This window comes from Solanum lycopersicum, chromosome 3 (assembly GCF_036512215.1).
Source record: "Solanum lycopersicum chromosome 3, SLM_r2.1".
NCBI classification, from domain to species: Eukaryota; Viridiplantae; Streptophyta; class Magnoliopsida; order Solanales; family Solanaceae; genus Solanum; species Solanum lycopersicum.
In genome coordinates this window covers 12,140,653-12,160,524 of record NC_090802.1, presented here as the reverse complement: position 1 = coordinate 12,160,524, position 19,872 = coordinate 12,140,653, and the positions used below count along the sequence as shown (strand labels likewise).

At 33.5% G+C, this 19,872-nt stretch overlaps 1 protein-coding gene across 1 annotated transcript; it reads left to right on the top strand.

Moving 5' to 3' along the window:
• Positions 1–2,024: 2,024 nt before the first annotated feature.
• Positions 2,025–4,435, top strand: LOC101254279 (kirola-like). Its single transcript, XM_004234636.4, has 2 exons — positions 2,025–2,629; positions 4,008–4,435. The coding sequence occupies exons 1-2, from the start codon at positions 2,443–2,445 to the stop codon at positions 4,262–4,264; spliced, it is 444 nt and encodes a 147-aa protein (XP_004234684.1). The 5' UTR covers positions 2,025–2,442; the 3' UTR covers positions 4,265–4,435.
• Positions 4,436–19,872: the final 15,437 nt, after the last annotated feature.

The following is a 19,872-nucleotide window of genomic DNA, read 5'->3' as shown; positions in this document are numbered from 1 at the left end:
TTTTCTCTCTTTTCTTAAGCTTATCAATTTCTCTCTCTTACTTTCTTCCTAATCAAATCCCCAGATTTTTCTCTCTTTTCTTATTCTTCTTTTCAAAGTCTTTCTTTAACATTCTTCCAAATCAATTTCACAGATTTTTGATTCAATATATTAATATTTTCTATTATTCTCATTTAGTTTCGTTACAAGATTTGATTTGAAGATTAACATTGATTTGGGTATTCTGTTTTTCTGATTTCTTATTTATTTACTTACTGATTTTAGTGTTTTTTTTTTGTTTTTTTTTGTTTTGTTGTTGTTCTTAAAACATTTTTTATGGTTTGAGACTACATAATTCTCTCTACAATGGACGTTTTCAAGAGAGCTACTAGAGGTATTGGACAAAATAATCAAAGTTCTTCCGATTTCCCATCATTTATTTTTTTTTCACTCAAGAATTAAACAACAATGTAGGTTCCGCTTCTAAATCTAAGGAGGATATACGATGGGGTAAAATGTCTGAATCCGTTGATGTGCAAAATCCTACACAAATTCATAACCATGAAGTTGAAGAAGACCAATTTGTTGGAGAAAGTTTTTTTTTTTTTTGCATGTTTTGTGTCTTGCATGTTTAGTTCAATTTGTTTAGTAATTTTTAAGATTCAAAAAAATTCATGTTACAGTGCGTTTGGAAGTGTATATGGAATTTTTATTATGTTATAGTTAGTATTTATTTTTGTATTTCATATATTTATTGTATTTTGTGTTCTGTTTTTTTTTTTTGTGTTAGTTATGTCAATATAACACATTATATGAGTTTGATTGTGTATATTTAATAGTTTTAATGATTTTTATATTCATAGATTTGGAAGTGTCTACTGAATTTTATTGCTGTTTTAGTCCGTATGTATTTTTGTATTTCATTGTTTTATAGTATTTTGTGTCCAAAGATTTGGAATTGTATTTCATATATTTAATTCATTTTGTATTCTGTTTTTTGTGTGATAGTTATGTCAATGTACCATAGTTAGTATTTATTTTTATATTTCATAGTCTTATTGTTTTTTGTATTCATAAATTTGGAAGTATATATTGAATTTTGATATTGTTTTAGTCAGTATGTATTTTTACAAGTAATAGTAGTATTTATTCAAAAATTATGTTGCATTGTTTCTCAATTTAATATTTTTTTTCTAATTTGTATTTATTCTAAAGGTATGTCAACTAGTTATGCATTTTATTAAGAATGAGTACACCAAATATTCAATTATTTATTTTCAATTTTATATTTCATTCACTTTTTCATTATTCTAATTTTTCGTATTTTATATATTATTATACAAAATTCTAAATAAAAACTAGAATAAATAGAAATACAAAAAAATACATATTTGAAATGAATACATACAAGATTTTTGAAGAAAAAATAACTATATAGAAAAAAAATATATATGAATACAAATATATTTCTTAAATGACTATATAGATACATTCGACATACCTATTGGAATGAATACAAATTAATAAAAAACTATATAAATATAAAAAGAATATATTGTGGAATGAATATAATTTTCAAAAGGTAAAAATTCTGGAGAAAAAATAAGAACAAAGTTTAAATTTTATTTGAAAATGTAACTGATGAGAAAATTAAGTGGTACTTACCTTTTTTGAAATATTCTCTACGTTGATTTTCTCCCTTTTGTTATTAAATAATTATATTCTTTAAATAAAAATAAAAAATAAAAACATAAATAAGATATATAACAAACTAAACTTTGACATTTTTACTAAATGTTGAAATTGTTGCTAATGAGTCCTCTTAAATATTAAAATATTAACATTTTGAAAAATTTACCAAAAAATATTACGGATCCTCTAAATGCTAACGATATGGCTTAACCATATCACTAGGAATGGTCCAAAAAAATTTGGGCCTAATGGAACTAGTTAATAATGCTCCCATCAATTCACGAAAAATTAAGAAAATTCTGAATTTCACGCCATGACTTCTAAATACTCAAAATAGAGGTGAATCCTGTAGGGGGTAAAGGCATGACTTACTAGCTAATTATGAATGGTTCTAAAAAATTTGAGGTATAAAACATTTGATAATTCATATTCCAAAAATACATGAAATAGTATAAATAAAAACTGAGAAAATCATGAATTCTTGTTTTGTAATCCATAAATAACAAAAAAGGATTTGGCACAAATCTTGTATGAATATTTATGGTTCACCAGGTTATTACGAACTGTCCTATAATAATTTGGACCAATCTCAGTTAGTAATAATCCCAAAAAGTCAAGGACTATAACATGTGATATAAAGATGATGATAATATTTAATTTTCTCCTAGCTACCTTTTTACAAAAACATTAAAATCTATATAAAGATTGCAAGTAATATTTCCTCATCATTTTCTTTTCACAACTTACTGCTATTTTGAGGAGGAAAAAAATATGGGTGTGAAAGGAAAGTTGATTGCTTCAAAGGAGGTGAAGTGCGGAGAACACTTGATTCACAACCTCTTTCTTACCAATTCTCATCATATACCCTACATAAGTCCTAGTAAGATCAACCATATTGAGATTAATGAGGGTGAAATCGGGAAAATTGGTACGATTATGAACTGTAAATATAATGAAGGTATAACTGATAGCATGCATTTCTCCCCTCCATGTATATATATATGATTTGTATTTCATCAATTTTGTTAATTTAGGTGTATTTGGTAGTACGAAAGTTATATGTGAAGTAAATAATCTTCATAATTTTTTTATTGGTGTTTGATGACCATAGCTATATTTTACTTAAATCCTTTTCATTAAAAAAGGGAAATAATATACTTTCACTTGTAGACAGAGTAATTTCTTAATTAATGTTTTCTTAACTTTTTTTTCTTTGATCCTACTAATAGCTAGTCTTTGCATACATATATTTAGTACTTAAAAGGGTTTTACAAATTTATCTTGTTAATTAACACTATTATTTATATCTAAAATAGTGTGGGCTTTCTGTAATATATATTTTTATTTAGCAACTTTCACACGTAGAAAACATAAAATTTATATTTATATGTTATAACAAAGTTTGCATAATGATGCTCCATAACAAACATAAATATGTATAATTTGATACACATATACAAAGAAACCAATTGTATAATTCGCTATACATATATAAAAGAAAGCAGTAGTATACAAATCAATTGTATATTTTGTGTATGTATAAAACGAGAAAGAGAGAGACAAAAGAAAATTGGGCAGAGAAACATTTGTATAGTATAATTAGAAGTTATAGGACGAAGATATATGTATTTGCATGTGTATATACAATTTTCTCTCGCTTTATACAAACAGAAACACAATTTATACATTTCGTTTCTATTTGTATAAGCGATAGAGGCGAGCGAGATTCGGGAGAGGGGAGAGAAGGGAATGAAAGTATATGTATATATATAATTTTTTCTCGCTTTATACAAACAGAAATACATTTTATACACTTGTGTTTGTATGAAAGTGAGGGAGCTAGCGAGCGATGAAGCGAGAGACGGAGAGTGGCGAGCGAGAGTTTGAGGGAGAGAGGTGACTCACAAATAGTTTGCTACATGGCACAATTAAATTAAAGTGTGATCATAACATTTAATTTGATTTATTAATTTGTCATTATATATAATTTTCCCTATTTTTTAACAACTCTAATTTTTTTTCAGATAAAACTTTTTCTGTGGAAAATAACTTGTCATCCAAACATAATACGATAAAAATTATAGTTCCCTTATTGATTCTCATGTTTTCCACAATGTTAACTCTAATGATATTTTTGAAAACAAACTCCATTCAGAAAAGGAAGACAAATAAATATTCATGAGCATTAGATAATTTTTGGAGAAACTGAAAAACTAGGAAAACAAAGAAAATAAATAAAAATATATTTTTAAAATGTTAAAATCTTTCATGAGGAACTGGATATAGTTGAACTAGGAGTAACATCTATTGTATTTTTCTGGTTTTAATGTTTACAGATGGTCAAGAAAAGATTATAAAGTATGTAATTGAAGCCATCGATCATCACACGAACTCGATCAGTCGGAAAGTGATTGATGGGGATTTGTTAGAGTTATACCAGTCCTTTACGTTTGTATCATCTTGTCAAAATCAGTGGGCTACATGGACGATTGAGTATGAAAAGAAAATTGAAGACACTCCAGAGCCCCTCATTTTTTTGGATTTTATTCTTGACATGACCAAGGATATAGAATCTCACCTTCTAAAGAAATAGAATCTATGTTATTCTATATTATAATAATATAAATAAATAAGCGTGTGTGTCTAGACGCATGTAAAATAAATAAATCTCCTTATATGGATACATTTCCAGTTATCAGTATATGTAAGAAGATGGTATGCATTCTGTTATAATTATCCAAGCCCTTTTTTAGAAAAAAAATAATCTAAAGCTTTAAATTATGCTTTGAAATCTTATACTCTCTCCGTTTCACAAAGAATAGTCTAGTTTGACTTGACACGGAGTTTAAGAAAATAAAGAAGACTTTTGAACATGCGGTCATAAATTATAGTTATGTTAAATGTATAAAATTACTCTTTATTCTTGTAGCCTTAAACATGCCACGTGAAAAGTTATTACCAAAAAAAAGAACTAGATCATTCTGTTTTAAAAAGATTAAAAAGAAAAGAAGTTCATACTTTTTGAAACGGGGGTATTTATTAGAAATATAATTGTGCACTTGTTAACATGATTTCAATGGAGAATAAAAGAATTCACGTGAGTTTTAACACTATACTGGAACTTTATTGTCACACCCAAAATTCAAAAGGCTAGAAGCCGTGAGGGCATACACCTAAGTCTGATAGGTGAACCCTAAGAAGTTTTAAGATTTCAACAATCACATCGAACTCGACTAACACACAGATCAATACCTATACTCAAAAGGTAGGAGAAATTGTAGTTGTCACAATCCAATCCACCGGTCTGTGCGGACCTACTCTAAGATCTAAATAGAAGATTCCTTACCACTCAATTTAAAAAGAGCAATGCAAAAATTAATAAAACATAAGAAATATCTTTAATACTTTGGAATACACATGAAACTCACATATAAGAATCATCCTCTTGCAATTAACATAATAGATATATTGGACCCTAAACCTGGCTTCAAAACTTAGACCTTCAATTTTTCATAATGCACAAAAAGACACTTTAACTATCCAATTTTTAAATAAATAAACACATAAGTCCTACATGACACAATACACGTAGGACACCACGTAGGACGAAAAATGATATGTAGGACATGTGTGTCTATTTGTTCAACTCTATACAGGTTTAAGTGTCTATTTGTGCACATCCAAAGTTGAAGGACATAAATGTGGTTTGAAGCCAATTTAAAGGGCACATTTATGTATTATGCCTTTACAATTAATCAAAAAACTCTCCAGAGAAACTTGTCTAAACAGGTACAAGAGCTATTCCATGCAGATCGTCAGGGCGTTCGAGACACTTCAAGAGTTCATGAATTTCTTAGGATAAATCCATCTGAGTTCACAGGGTCAAAGCTTAATAATGAGTATAATCTAGGAAGCTTTGTGGATAAGGCTCACAAGATATTGCAAGTAATGCATGTTGGTGGTGGAGAGAGTGTCGAGCTAACTGTGTACCACTTTAAGGATGTTGCAAGGATTTCATACGATCACTGGAAGAAGACTAGGGAGAGAGAACTACCTCTAAGTTGGGCCGTGTTTAAAAATGCTTTAATGGGGCGTTTTTTTCCTCGAGAGTTAAGAAAGGCTTAAGATAAGAGGTTTTTCAAACCTGAAGCAACGTTTTATATATGAGGGTATATCAGTACAATCTCAAATTCACTCAATTGTCTTGTATGATCCAGTAACATTAGTTGATATGAGGATCAAGAGGAGCTATTCATCTCAGAATCTTCCGTCCGTCAAGCAAGAAAGACATGGCAACAATATTGATTGCGTATATGAATATAACTAGCCTAATGATTCATGTGCATCTCATTGAGGAGGATATGTTGAATGATGGGGAAGAGTTTCATAATAAGAGGGGAAAAAACATCAAAGTATAAATCAACCTAGCTAGCAGAAGACATTCGATCATCCTTTCCGTAGAGGTCATACGCACTAGCTCACTCTTAAGTAGTGCACCAACACCCAAACCTAGAAATGATCAGAAGGGAAGAGAGTTTGGCTCTTGATCTCAGGGCAGTATTGCCAAAGGGTACGCAACTTACCTCACTTGCAGAAAGTGTTGTAAGAATCGTCTTGGTAAGTGTCATTATGGTAAGTATATGTGTTATAGGTGTGCCAAGATAGTTTATATACTCAAGGATTACCCCCTTCACAAGGTATCAGATTGGGGGGGGGGGGTTAACTTAATTGAGTCCACTATATCAACAGTCCCAACCGACCATAAAAGCATCACTCCTCTGGAAAGTGGTGGTCAAATTCTCTTTTTGTGCCTTGTCGTCTCGTTAGGTATTGGAGAAGTCCCCCGATGTTGTTACTTGAATATTAAAATTTTTCTACCTTTATGTTATGCTTTGTGAGACTCAGGTGCTATCTTGTCCTTTGTAACCCCTTATATTGTTGTGAAGTTTGGATTTGGCCTTTAACAACTTTTGGGACTCTTTTTGTCTCTACTCCTATCATAGATTCAACTTTGTCTAAACTAATTTATATTGTTTGTATTATTTTAGTCCTTCATAACAATACCGTAGGTGATCTAGTGGAAATTAATATGGTGTACTTACATTATTCTAGGCATGGACTAGTTTCATGCTTTCTATGTCTAAGTTAACGGCAAAATCACAGTTGTAAAGTTCCAATTTCTTATAATGAGTTAGTCATAGAATGAAAGGGCAGCTCCACCGTGCTTAAAATTCATCTCATTTCATGTATTAAGGCTCAAAGATGATATCTAAGGTTTATTTATACCATCTTGTTTCAGTTAAGGATTCCAACCTTGAGACTTCACCTCTTCAATCAGTTCTTGTAGTATATAAGTTTCCAGAAGCTTTTCTCGATGATCTTTTCAGAGTCCTTCCTGATATGGAATAGACATTGGGATAACTAATCTTCCCGGCACACGTCCTATTATAAAAAAAATTCAACCGAGTTAAAAGAATTGAATGAACAATTGAAATATTCTCTTATATTGTATTCATCAGACCTCGTGTTTCTCATGCGCTACTTTAGTCCTTTTCATGCATAAAAAATATGATTCTCGCTAAGTGTGTATCGACTACCGCCAATTCAAAAAGATCACAATTAATAATAGGCATAATACATATATTGGACCCTAAACTTGACTTCAAATTTTAACTTTGACCCAACTTTCATAATGCATAAACAGATACTTTAAATATCTAACTTTTAAATAAATAAACACATGGGTCCTACATGGAACAGTACACGTAGGACACCAAATAGGACAAGAAATGACATGTAGGACACGTGTTATTTATTTAACTTCATACAAGTTTAAGTGTCTATTTGTGCACATCCAAAGTTGAAAGGCATAAATGTGATTTGAAGCCAAGTTAAAGGGCACATTGTGATTTGAAGCCAAGTTAAAGGGCACATTTATGTATTATGTCTTAATAATAAGTATCCCTTTTCCATAATTTATGACTCGTTTGACCAGCTTCAGTAATCCACTTGTTAATCTAAGATGGATCTCAGATCCAGGTACCATTAGTTGGAAGTTAGATTGACTTTATGAAGACAACTTTGTGAACTCAGTAGGGTCACTACGAGTTTCTTATGATGTCATTTTGAGTAATCAATATGCTTCGTTAACACAATGTTCAAGCAGTACCTCAACATATTTATTATTGTTTTCATAGATTATATCATGTTTATTATTGTTTTCATAGATTATATCATGGTCTAATCCCGTAGTGAAACACATGGAAGTGTAAAAGTCATCAAGGCACTCTATCTAGAAGACTGAGATTCTAACTTCTAGATTCAAGGAGATCAAACAAATTCATTCACAACAGTTTAACATTGTCAAAATTACTTTATGGTTCATTCATGATCAAACAACATTCAGTATTAAGGATAAGGGCATTAGGATTTTTAATGCTTTTTAAATTTGATACATGGTATATAGAATGGTTTATCGATAAGATAATACATTTAGAAAACACATATGTACGTGTGAAGTATAAGTTACTTCAAGGAGAATCTGGTAAGGCTAGCTCTGTACACACTTATAAATCAAGGATCATTCATAAGTGAAACGAGCAAAACAATGAGAATAAAAAACAGTTAAAGGGTTAATTGTGTGATTTTTGTAGTCTAGGTATACACCAGAGCTCAATGGTTTAAAGATATCAAATCTACCGATTAACCAAGTATATCCGACATATGTTCACTATGAAAGTTTAAAGGAAACCCTAAATATCCTGATGCAATCAATCCTTACTTACGAATCACAATTTTTCATGCGTATATTTTAAAATTTCACTATTGATGTGAGGGATTGTTGAGTTTTATAGGTGTGAATAGGAAAGGAAGAGTCGTAACTCTCCTGAAGGGTGTTGACTTTGCTGAAGGATTGTTATCTTTATGAAATGTTGTGTCTTTTATAAAGGGTTGTAACCGTCTAAAATGTTGTGCCTTTTCCAATTGAAAGATTGTCCCTTTTCCAAATAGTTGTAACCTTTAGCTTTGGTGGCGGTAAATAGAGGAGTTTTCTCTCATTTTTCTAAATTGAATCATTACCTTCTTTTGCATACATTTCTCATAAACAAAATCTATTGTCTGTGTCTGTATGTGAGATATTATTATTGTCTTTGTTGAAATAATCGAACTTTAAGGTACCGCTACTTCTTTAATATTTAATATGTTTTATCTTGAGAGAAATTAATCTACAATCTCGGATACTTAAAAGGATTAAATGTCTTTGTCAATTTTGTAGACTCGAATTGTTTTTCGTTCTTATCTTTGTATTTCGTTTTTACTGTTTCCACTTTGCAAACCCAAATACCGGAGATAACAATGTGTTAGAGTTAAAGCAGAATGTCATTATTGAATGATATTATTGAATTATCTTTTCCTGTTCTCTTAAAGTATTTCTACTCAAGTGATGTCGAAACTTACTTTATATTATCTGGGAAATTAATATAAGAATATTATATTTGTTTATATATATATATATATATATATATATATATATATATATATATATATATATATATATATATAAGCTAGTGCCAAGAGGGTAATAGGACCTTATTATAGTATAAGTGTGTCTCTGAGATTTCGGGTATAGGTTGAGGGATTACTTATATATTTTTCCGTTATTTTATATCAAGAAATTCAACTTAAGATTTTAATTAAAAAAAAAAATAGCATCATCTATTGAATCTATATAGGGCGGATCCATCTTTAGTCAAGGATATCAAGTGACATCCCTTTATCAGAAATTTACACTATATGTCAAAAAATTTATTTATATATATATATATATATATATATAACACCCCTTGATACAAGTGAAAAGTTAGTCTAGTGGTGAAGGTGTGACGAAAAATTCTTAAAGTTGTAAGTTCTAGTCCTACAAGGATTATTACAATATTGTACTACCGGCATTAACATCCTTTGATGAAGATTCTGAGTCCGCTACTGAACTAGTAGTGTTCACCATTTTGGAATAAGATAGAAAAATTTAACCAAATCGACTGAATAAATGATTTAATTTGAATTTGATTTGATTTTAGATTTTTTAAGGGAAAAGGGTATGATATACCCCTCAATTTTGTCATTTAGAGCTGATTTACCCCTCGTTATGAAAGTGACTCATACATACCCCTACTTATAAAAAAAATGACTCATATATATCCTTTTCCTCTAACAGAAATGAAAAAAATTAATATTTATTTAATTTTTCTATTATTTTTAACTAAAAATTGTAATCCCATATGAGTAAATTTTATCCTCTTCAAACATATTCTTTTTGCCTTTTTTTTTTGTTTCAATGACTAATTTAGAATTATTATTTTGATGATCAAATTTATTTATGTATCACTAATATTGTTGTGAAACTTATTAGAGATAACCAATTTTTTTTCTTCAAATACAAAAATCAAGTTACAATGTAGACAAGAAAATAATTTTAATTTTTTTTCATTACACTAAGGAATGAAAGAAAATAAAATAAGAATAAGAAACTCAAATAGTTATAATAAAAGAAGTCAAAAAATAATTTATGTATGGAAAAAAATAAAATATACCTTGAATTTCGCTAGAAGAATCATATATACTCCTAAATAAGTTTTACAAAAATTAAAAGTAAAAAATATAAATTTAAAACTAATTTTTTTCACTTCTTCTAAATGAAGGGTATATTGAAGCTCATATTGTAACGACAGAGATATATGAGTCGTTTGTATAACGATTACGAGGGGCATATTAGCTCCAAATGAAAAAGTTAAGGGGTACATTAGACCCTTCTTTTTTTTTTTTAAAAAAAAAAAACCAGATAGTATTTCAATTTGTCATGATTTTGTTACAAAATAATAGAAGAAATAACTGAATCTAACCAAATTGATAGATTATATACATATATTATTATGATACGTACATAAAATTATTTTTATAAATAATTTGATAGATCTAATATATGTTTTCATCAAAATTCATTTATAATTTACTTATGAAAGAAAAAATATCTAAGGTGAGAATATTTATCTTATTTATTTCATGTATATGAGTGTCTATGACAATTTTGTGTGGGATTAAAAATGTCATAGTATGTTCCTTCTAAGTTAAAATAATGAATTTTGAAGCTTTGTTCATATAAGTAAATTTAATAATCGAAAGTTATGTAATATCAATCATTCTAATTATTTTTCGTTTTGAATGAATTGTTATCACTTTTTTCACATTTTGAATAAATTATTTTTGATATATTTATTTATGATTAATACCGAATAATCAAACCAGATCAAATCAAAACTAAAAAAAAAATCAAACAAATAAATATATACTATATTTGATTTGATAATTTCAAAACCATTTTCCTAAATTATTTGCTTTTAATATGCAGTGCATTAATAACTGTATATGCTGCCAGCCTGCCACATGGCACATTCCAACTCACTGCATTTTGTTGCTGCCAATTACTCCTATAGTCCTATATAATACTCCATATGATATGAATTATTATTTAGAATTTAGTACTTCTTTTTTTGAGAAAAATATTATAGATATATAATTATAGTCCAATAGAACAAGACAAGAAGCTTAGATTTAACTATAAATTTAGAAGTCAAAATTTTAAATTTTAAAATTTTGAATATTTGAGTTTGTTTCTAACATGAAATTTATTTATAAAAATTAAAGTTCGGTGAGTGAAATTTAAAAATACAAAGAATTTATTTTTTTTTTAAAAAAAAATATCAAATTTTGCGATTAAATAAATATTTTAATGTAGACATAAAGTTGTATAGAAACAATAGTTGTTAAATCTTTGAAGTCACAATCAAATTAGTAACAACATCAACGGCCTAAATGACACATTTATTGTTAGGCTCCAATTAATAACAACAACATCAACGGAGAAATTGATAAAATGAATAGAGATATCGACTGAATCACTAAATCCATGAATCCACTATCAAAATCGAAGAATAATCGTAAAGACATGTAGAATTTCACGCTTTTTCCATTTTACAATGCGTGTTATGCGTTGCCCGAGTCTTTTTACATAATATCTAATTTTGAGAAATTTATTTTATGCAAATAAAAATTTAGTTACATAAATATTTTCGATAATCAGTATATTTTCATTATGTCTGTAATGACCCCGGAGGTCATTTTTGTAAAAAGTTTCAAGAAAAATTCATCTTACCTCTCTCGATAATTGTCAAGAGTCACGTTTGATCAATTTATGCGGTTGGTTTTGAATAGAAAAGTTTTGATTTTTGAAGCTTTTTAAGTTTTAAAGCATTTGGTGTTTGACATCAACCAGATTTATGATCTCGGAATGAAATTCCATCAATTCCATCAGCTTCACAATGCAGAATTTGGTCCATAGGTCTTGTTGTTTTCAATTTCGATTTTTTTTGGAATCAAGTCCTCAGGTTTGAAATGTCAATAGTTTACTTCGGACAACATCTAGAAGTTCAGAAGCTCGGATTGTATTTTCAATGATTTCATTGGATTCAGGAAGTGATTTTAAGCCTAGGTAAGGTAAATTTTCAAAGGTTCCGAAAGCAATTGAGTATTTTGGGTAAAAGTTCGTTTATTGCGAGTTGAATTCGTATTTTGATGGTTTCATTGAGTCAAAAACGTTGAATTTAGTAAGAGACCATATCTTTTTTGTATGCACAAAATTTCAAAGAAATTACGAGTGTCTATTTGGTGATTTATTTGAATTGGGGTGTGTTGTTGGTTTGGTGTTCTGGTGCCCTCTTTTTTGCGTTTGTGGAGCTGGTGACCATGATAGCAAAGGATACATATGGTGACCTCTGCATTCATACATGCTTAACCATGATTATGAAGAGTTAGGGTGTTGGCCTCCCATTCACGAGCCTTAGGCCACAATCGCGGAGGGTCGGGGGTTTGGTCATTCGTGTTTGCGAAAGAGGGTTCCCGTTCGCGAAGGGTTGCTTAGGGTTGACCTCCGCCTTTGCAGTCCTCAACCTATGATCACAGAGAGAAAATTGACTACCAATTCTTCTTTACTAAATACAAAATTTCTTTCTCATATTTTAATTTTTTGAGCTTTGAGAAGTTTATTATGAAAATTCCAACGAGGTTTTACGAGTTCAAACATTTGGGTAAGTGTTCTTGGACTTAAATCTTAATTAACCATTAGTTTTTCATGATTTTTAAATATCAAATCTTATTTTTGAACTACAAAGTTTGTGGCTTTAACAAGAACTCATGACTTCAATGTCACACTTCGAGCCTATTTGGAATAGAATTTCAAAAAGAATAAAAAATTCAAGAACTCAAAATCAACTCATCTCAAGAATACTCAAATCAAGGGATAGAACCATACATTAATCTTTTAATTATTTGAAGTAGATGCAATGTGTGATCAAACACTTTTGGAAAGTGAAGGCCAGTGTTGTTGAGTCCGTTGCTTTTGGTCAAAATATTGATCAAACATTTTTTTGAAAATGGCGAACAATGTTATTTAGTCTTACAATTGTGATTCAAATATTTTTGAATGGTTAATTAAGTTTGTTAGTTTATATTTGATGTAGCATGTTTGTTGTGTGATTTATATGAATGGGCGGAATGAATTGAATTGACTTTGCAAGTGGGCAGCAAAAACTCAGTTCCATTGTCACAAACACCGCAGAAAAAGCAACGAACAGGGTCCTTTAGTACGTCGCTTATTCTACATCTTTTTAAAAAATTAAGAAAAGTGACAAAGAGGGTCCTCTAAACCTTCATTTTTCTAGGTTTTCAAAATATAAATTTCAGAAAAACGACGAACTGCGAGATTTTTTGGAACTTTTTTCACTTTTTTTTACCTCCGAGCTTACATCCTAGACGTGATCGACAATTGAAAATCATTTCTGGCACCAAGAGAACCCTTGACTTGGATCATTACTAAGCAAAAGACTTACTCAACAATAAAATCCATTTGTCAAAATAAAGTTATAACTCAATGTCTCAATATAGATACTTAGAATGTTTTGTAAAACATTTACTGGCCAAAGAGGCACCTCAAGTCTTTAAACATTAAACACTTGAAATGAAAAAACTTCTCAATTGCTAATGTCTATTTATAAAACATTTAATATTATGAGGGATGTAAAAATAAATTCTCAATCATTCTAATAAAACTAAAATAAATGAAAATAAATAACAGATCCTCCGGAAGTAAGGAGGCTTATAGATACTCTCAAACTTACTTCTCAAATAAGAAGTAAAGCGGTCGTATCAAGTAAAGAACCCAACTAATGAGGTTAGGATCATTCCCACGAGGAAAAATAGTTCAGACTTAACTTCAATCTATTATTACTACTATTTTGTCAATTATTTCCTTGTAAAACAAAGACAATAAAAAAAAAGGGGGGGGGGGGTTTCTTACTTCTAAATGAATGAAAATAACTAGTTAAATTAAAGGAGACAACTAACACTTCAAATGTTGGAGTTTAATCAATAATAAAGTAACTAGGGTTTACGTGTTTCCCACAGGTTCCTAACTTGATAATTCTAACTATAACAATTCTTTCCTAGTATCTTGCATGCAAAGTGATAAGTTATGTATTTCTAAATCCTTGGTCCGGCATCTAGAAAATTTCACTCCGCACCTTGGTCCGACTATGTGTGTTGCTATACTAACCCTTACCTTTACCTCATATTAAGCACCGTATTCGATATTTGACTAAGTTATTACCTCGTACCAATCAATAGTAGCCTATTAGATAGTATATACTAAATCTATGTTGATAATTCTTTTCCTATTATCTACCTCCTTGTTCTGGCAAGTAGCATTAAAGCGAGTTCTAACGTTGGCAATCCGTTAAAAAGACTTCTAAGTGAAAGAATTATCAATACATGCAATACATGCAAGACAATATTCTAGAATTGTTATTTTAGTTAGGTTTTACCTCATTATCCGCCTATGGTTCCCACAACCCTAGTTATGGAGTTTAGTTACTTATAGTCATAATCACAATATTCAAATATGTAATAGAAGAATTTATGCACTTACTTTAATGATAAAGAATAAAATCCAGAAGTTCACTTGATTAATCAACAAAATCACCAACAATCAATTATTGAAATTAATTGAAGACTAAAGATTCTCCAAAAGTGTAATAATAATCACCAAGTCTAATCCACAAAAGAAGCTCAAATAACCAAGAGTCTAACCCCAAAAACGAAGTTTTTCGAACTATTTATAAAAAAACAAAAACCTAATTAAAGAAGGACTCTATTTGCTGGAAATCTGTCAAAATGCGGCTGGGTCGACGGACCTCGTGACTGGTCGTTGTGGTCAAGACGGGCCATCATGGACTCCGTCGTCCCATACTTGTGCAAATTCTTCAGCTGTTCTCTTCATTAACCTCGACGGCAGGTATGACAGATCGTCGCAGGCACAACGGTCCGTCGAGGGTCTCCGATATATAACACTTGAACTCTTGGAATTTGGGTACTGGACTACTTCTCTGATCTTCATGACGAACTAGCAGGACGGACCGTTATGTCTACGACGGTCCGTCACACACTCCGTAACTCCACACTTGATCAGACTTCCCCATCTTCCTTCAGCAGCTTCACTACGATGCCACCTACGGACCGTCACGGGTAGGACAGACCGTCACAAGCTCTGTAAGTGTACTTTTCTGCATTTCTTGCTCAAAAACCTCCGCATTTATCTTTTAGATGAATTTATTCCTGCAAATAAAGAGAAACTTACATAAAAATTAATACATAAAGTCTTTTGGACACACTAAACTTAAGGAAAAAGCATTAAAAATACCGTGAAACCAAGATATATCAACACCCTCAACTTAAATTCGTTGTTTGTCCTCAAGCGACGCACTATGACTCAATACAAAATCTTTGTACAATATTATCCATGTTTTATCTTTCCCAATCATTTGGCTATCAATCACGATCTGTCTCATCATATTTATGCATGCTATCACTATTAGACTTGAATAATATGGAATCAGACCATGACACAGACTCACCATGCACTAACACCCATCCGCTTCAATTTCTCACCAATGTGGTTATATTTCCGATATTATAACTAGTGTCCTCACTTCAAAACAATATCCTCATTTTTCACACAATGATTTCAGTCTGAGTATAAGGATTACTTTTCAACACTAACCCTCAGAACAGATTCACAACTCATTCATACATATTGACATAAGCTTGCCCTTATTTTCACTACTTTAAGTTCGCTATACAACTTTTAGGATCACGATAGGACTTTCTTAGCTTGTATCATAGTCTCAGAGTCAGGTAGGGTATATTTAGGTATACTTTAGTGACTTTTTTCCCGTCTTGACATATCGGCTAAACATACCACTTTTTATCATTTTATTTCGCCCAGTTTCTCATATTCTTTCACCTTGCTATTTTCCCCTTTTTCTTCATTTGTGTAAGTGACTCTCTTCTTTTCTTGCTTGTATTTCTTGTATTTTTTTATTTCACTTTTGTTTCAACTAATTCTTGAGTCACTTTATTTTTGTTCTTTCTCTCTCTTTGTTCTTTCAACCCCACTTTCCAGAGTATTCCTCATAATAGCCACCCTCAACTCATGGCTTTGCCATGAGTCAAAGTACACAATACCCAAAGTTAGGTCAGGGCAATAAAAAGGGTTGTTTACTGCATTAGCCACCCTCAACTTATGCTTTTGGCATAAGCTGAGGTGCACATGTCTAAGGAGGGACCAGGGCCAACACATTATTCTCAGAAAAGATCAGTTGGGGTGAAAAAGAAAGGTCTAGTTTAAGCTCAAATCATTTGGATCAAAGAAGGATTAATTTCATTTGGTTTTCTTTTATTTAGCCTAAAATTGGGCTATATTGAACAAGGGCCTATGATCCTTTCCTAATTGTCTATTACAACTTACTTTTAGCAGGACTAACCAGACAAGTTCTAGCTCAGTAGGAATGGTGGACTATTCAAATCTTCCTCATACTCACTTGACATCTCATTACTCTACCAGATTATCAGATACCTAGTTCGAATTTTAGACTTAGGGTCATGCAGTGGTGTATCTCTATGTCATGCTTAGAGCCACACATTTATCAATTACTATGCCTAGTCATGCATTATTTTCATTTCATTAGGATATCATTTTAGCCATAATGCTTCAGAACTAAACTATGTACACAAGATATAGACATGCCGGTTCAATAGTAAAAATAATCAGTCTCTTGGAGAAAAAGAACACAGGCAAGAAAACCCCAAAAGAGGATAGTGAATTGGGCTACTCAGACTTCACCCTAGCACTCACTTTCCCACCCCCAACAAAAAGACATGCAATTGTCCCTAATGCATTAAAAAATTGAAATACGAGAGTGGTAGGTGAAGCAAACTTGGGGCAGAAAGCACCAACGATCACCAAGCTACTGGGTATGGTTCCCCGGAACCCACTACCTCTATATTTGGACACCCTCAGTAGTGTTCTCAGCAGCAAAAACGCTATCAGCAGCGCCTCTCGCTATCTCCACATTTCTGGAGCTAGATGCCCCAACAGCTAACTCTACATCCCTCATCCGACGCGCCTCTTCATCAGCAAGCAAGGCTCTCCTCGCCGCCTCCATCTCACGGCGCTCCTTCTTCCGTGCTCTAGCCTTATCCTCCTCTCGACCCCTATGCTTCTTGGCATGATCTCGAGAAGGAGTTGGCCGAATCTTAGAAGTGGCGAATAAGGCCGCCATCACTATATCCTCAGTGGGCTCTATAGAAGGGGCCTCAGACTCAGGCACCCTAGACACTAAGATCATATCGATGTTTGCACGAAGACTCTCGACCGAAACCTGAAGGGTCGACACATCCACCTGAGGGGCAGGCCGGGCTAGCAACTGCAACTCAAAAGCGTCCAAGCGCTAATGAACCTCAGCGATTTTCCGCTCTGTGTGCTGGACCATTCTCTGCTCCAAGCGCTCTTCTGCCTCAGCAATAGACCTTTGCATTCAAGGCTGGATGTGATGCAAAAGTTTAGCCATCTGTGCCTCTAATTTCTAGACCCTAGCAAGCGGGACCAGAGCGGGGAAAGGGGCTGAGCAAGAGGAGCTTGGGTAAGTGCTGCTACCTAGGATAGACTCGATCGGGGTAGTGTCAGTGGAAGCAGCCTGCATAGCCGTGCGAGCCTGTGCTACCGTATCAGCCAGATTGTCACCAAGTGGAGGCAACTCTGGATGGGGCCCTCTGCGTGGAGACAACTCATTGGCCTCATCCTTGATGAGGCCGATATCAACAGTGCCTAGCGGGGTCTTGAGTTGATCAATGTGCAAGATGGGCACACCTGCGGACCTGCATAAAAAAATATCATGCACGGGAAAGGGTAAGTAGTTATGACCTTAAAATCCCTCTCGTGCATGACCGCCCGTAGATGCCAAGAAAAGTCCACCTCAAACCTGGCTATCATCGCCGTCATCAGTAATGCATGATCCCATATGACTATATTATCAGCAGCTGTGGGGGAAAGGCAATGGCAGACGATCAACCATAAGAACTTTGCCGTGAAGGTCAGGTTTCCCTTCTTGATGGCTCCCTTCGGCTCGGTCACCTAGTCAACACCCTCTCCATCAACAGACAAGTGCAGGGCCATCCACCTCTTGGTGGTCTCTCTCAGCGATGGCTCACGCAAGAATTGACCATCTTTGACAATTTGCCACCGGTAATCAAACTCGGCAGTGAGAGGGATCCGGTTGGCATGAACATCCTCACCGTATAGATACCGGTGGATGGCAGGCAGAGATATATCAACCTGAATGACACGTACTCGGACATGCTCCTGTGGGCCTGTATGGCGAGGGCATCCCGCCTATCAATCTGTGATATGAGAGTAGCCACATAGGAGGCGTAATACTCTCGAACCAACTCTTCACTATAACGGCCCAACGAACGCGCTGTCCACTTCAGTCAATGTCCAGTGAAGAGATTGTGGATTTCTGGCATAGTCGGGAGACTTCCCATAAGGACATACCTTTCCAATGTAAGGGTCTGTGTCATGACTCCTTTGTTATTTAGAAACTTTGCGTATGAATAAAATTGATACTGCCTGTCGACACACCACCTGTTGGGCTTGTCGGTAACCGGGGTGAGAGCACGATTCAGTGAGCCGGGTGTGGATGCACAACTGTTAGCCTCATCGAACGAAGCAAACTGTGCAGCTGTGGCGGGTGCAGGGACCTCTACCCGAAGGCTTCCTCCGACTACGAAATACCTAAGGAGCCGAACGCTCCTTCTTCAAGAGTAGCTGACCCAGAAAGTGTGCCGGTCAGTGTGCACTCCTTATCAGACTGGGAGACAGTGACTACGCCGGACGCCACCTTTTTGGGTTTGGCTCTAGCAGCACGTGCAGATCGAGATGGGGTGGAAGTGCCTAGGGCACGTATTCAGGGTCATGCTCATCATCAGAGCCAATGACTAGGCGGGCAGACAGAGCGACAAACTTTTGATCGCCCATGTGAGTAGACTCGATCTTGTTTTGGTGCCATAATATATAGTACCTGTAAAGAATCACTATTAGTACTAGAAGGAGGAAACACGACAAGCAAAACGACACAAAATAAATAAAAGAGTCAAGATGTAATGACATTTCTATAGTAACAGTGAAACACGACGGACCTGGTGACGGCTCATCGTGAGTACGACAGATCGTCATGTATTACGTAAACTATGTTTATGTGGATACCCCTGAAGGAAAGTCTCTGACAAGTATGACGGATAAGCAAGATGTACTGTTGTGATTATGACGGTCCGTCGTCGATGTCCGTCCTGGGACATTAGAAAAAAATATGGAGACCCTTAGGCGAGGGGTCTCTTACCGTCATGACGGTTATGCAGGATGGACCGTCGAGGGTATGACGGTCCGTTGTAGATGTCCATAAGAGGATACTTGAAAAAAGTTGGAGACACATAGGGATAGGGTCTCTGACAACCAGAACGATTGTGCAGGAAGGACTGTCGAGGGTATGATGGTCCGTCGTATATGTCCGTAAGAGGACACTTGGAAAAAAGTTAGAGACCCTTAGGAATAGGATCTCTGACTGTCATGACGGTTATGCAGGACGGACCATCGAGGGTATGACGGTCCGTCGTAGATGTCCGTAGGAGGACACTTGGAAAAAGTAGGAGACCCTTAGGAATAGGATCTCTAACAACCAGAACGGTTGTGCAAGATAG